Raw genomic sequence first — 1748 nt, forward strand, 5'->3', positions numbered from 1 at the left:
TATACAAAATCGCGTACCATTAGTCAACAAAATGATTGGATTTGCATTAACAAACTCAAAATTTCTTTTATGGATGAGTTTCATATGTTTTACGTTTTATCATTGTTTTCGTTTATTCTTGTCTCTGCAGGTGGTGATCCATTACTGCTGTTATATTTATTGATCCACTATATTAGTATGATGCACTTACATGCAGTTGACATTACAGAAAGGATCTACGGGAGTGTTAACATTGACGGAAGAAGAGAAGAGAACTTTGATAGCCGAAGGATATCCCGTGCCCACAAAGCTTCCATTAACGAAGCAAGAGGAGAAATCTTTAAAGAAAATACGAAGAAAAATTAAAAATAAGGCACGTATAATAAGATCTCAAATACTCCAATTTTCTCAAATGTTATCCAAGTTAATACGAAATTATAAATAATGAAATAAGTGATGAAAATTACTAATTTTGTGCATATATTTTTTACAGATATCAGCGCAGGAATCACGAAGAAAGAAGAAGGAATATATGGATGGTTTAGAGAGGCGGGTTACCATGTTGACGAATGAGAATTCCTCTTATAGAGACAGGCTGAATTCTCTAGAAGATACGAATCGCGAGCTAATGAAGGAGTTACAACGTCTTCAGGCTTTGCTGCAGCTACAACAATAGATTTATTCATTTCTATCTAGAATAGCCTAAAGCCTTTGTTTGATGTCATTAAAATTTTTAAGAAGACTTAACGTTAATTGACATTAAGTATAATTGTTTTCCCTAAAAATGAATATTTGATCTGACGAATATTGCAATGATTTGCGATAACGCATGAAACAATTTCATATTGTTACGGAGATTACAAATTATAAAATTTTGAAAAATATTTTAGATTTTCAGATCTTTTACAGATATTAATATAGATTTATCTATAATCATCAAATTGCTCTTCCACAGAAATTTTAATCCTTACAATTGTTATGAGGTAATGAAAATGGCGTGTGTTTCTTGCTAAGTCACAGATCAGAATTGAAAAGAGATATATTTTTAGGGATTAGTGCAATTTCTTTACATTCCTAGAATGTCTTCCTCACATACAAAATGCGACGAAGTATCTTGCAGCGATTGAAAATTTATGAATCCCAAATGCTGCAAACTGCTTCAATTTCTTTAATAACAAGATTTTACGCCAATATAATAGTAAGTCGTTATATTCTTCGCTAAATATTTTTGCAACATATTTTTGCCAGGAGTGCCTTCACGGATTTATTTCTATATTTCTTCCAGCTTTGCATACCGTATAGGAGGTTAATCTCTTGCAATTATATATTTGACTTGAACTTTTAATTTTAATGAAATAGAAATATTTCAGAAATATTCGGGATTCGAATGTTCCATCAGCAATGTTTGTTGCATGTTGCGGAAAGCAGTTGCCGGCTATTGCCAAACTCGATGCAACGATAATTTTTCGAATAGATGTTCAGGTGTAAATTATTAATTATTTCCTATATTTGTGGTTCGAAAATGGCGACAACATTTTAAACAGATCCATTTAGGATCCGATAAAAGTACATTTGACGTCTATAAGCTATTATATATCGGTATATAATCTATTTTGACTAGTTTTGTCATTTGTTTCGCCCATATATAAAACAAAATACATATATATAATATATGACATATTTTATAGAAAAAAGAAGAGAATATGAAAGTACGATTATTATTATTATTATTATTATTATTATTATTATTATTATTATTATTATTATTA

The 1748-nt window shown here is 30.0% G+C and overlaps 1 protein-coding gene across 2 annotated transcripts in view; it reads left to right on the plus strand.

Annotated features, from left to right (window-relative positions):
* The window catches only part of LOC108688567 (cyclic AMP response element-binding protein A), a 36300-nt gene extending 35530 nt beyond the window's left edge, over nucleotides 1-770 (plus strand). For both annotated transcript variants that reach the window (XM_018194872.1, XM_018194874.1), the window contains exons 6-7: nucleotides 209-352; nucleotides 473-770. In XM_018194872.1, coding sequence (XP_018050361.1) covers nucleotides 209-352; nucleotides 473-655 — 327 coding nt within the window. In that variant the 3' untranslated portion in view covers nucleotides 656-770. The remainder of the gene's footprint in view (nucleotides 1-208; nucleotides 353-472) is intronic.
* Nucleotides 771-1748: the final 978 nt, after the last annotated feature.

This window comes from Atta colombica, unplaced genomic scaffold, assembly GCF_001594045.1.
Source record: "Atta colombica isolate Treedump-2 unplaced genomic scaffold, Acol1.0 scaffold236, whole genome shotgun sequence".
Lineage (NCBI taxonomy): Eukaryota > Metazoa > Arthropoda > Insecta > Hymenoptera > Formicidae > Atta > Atta colombica.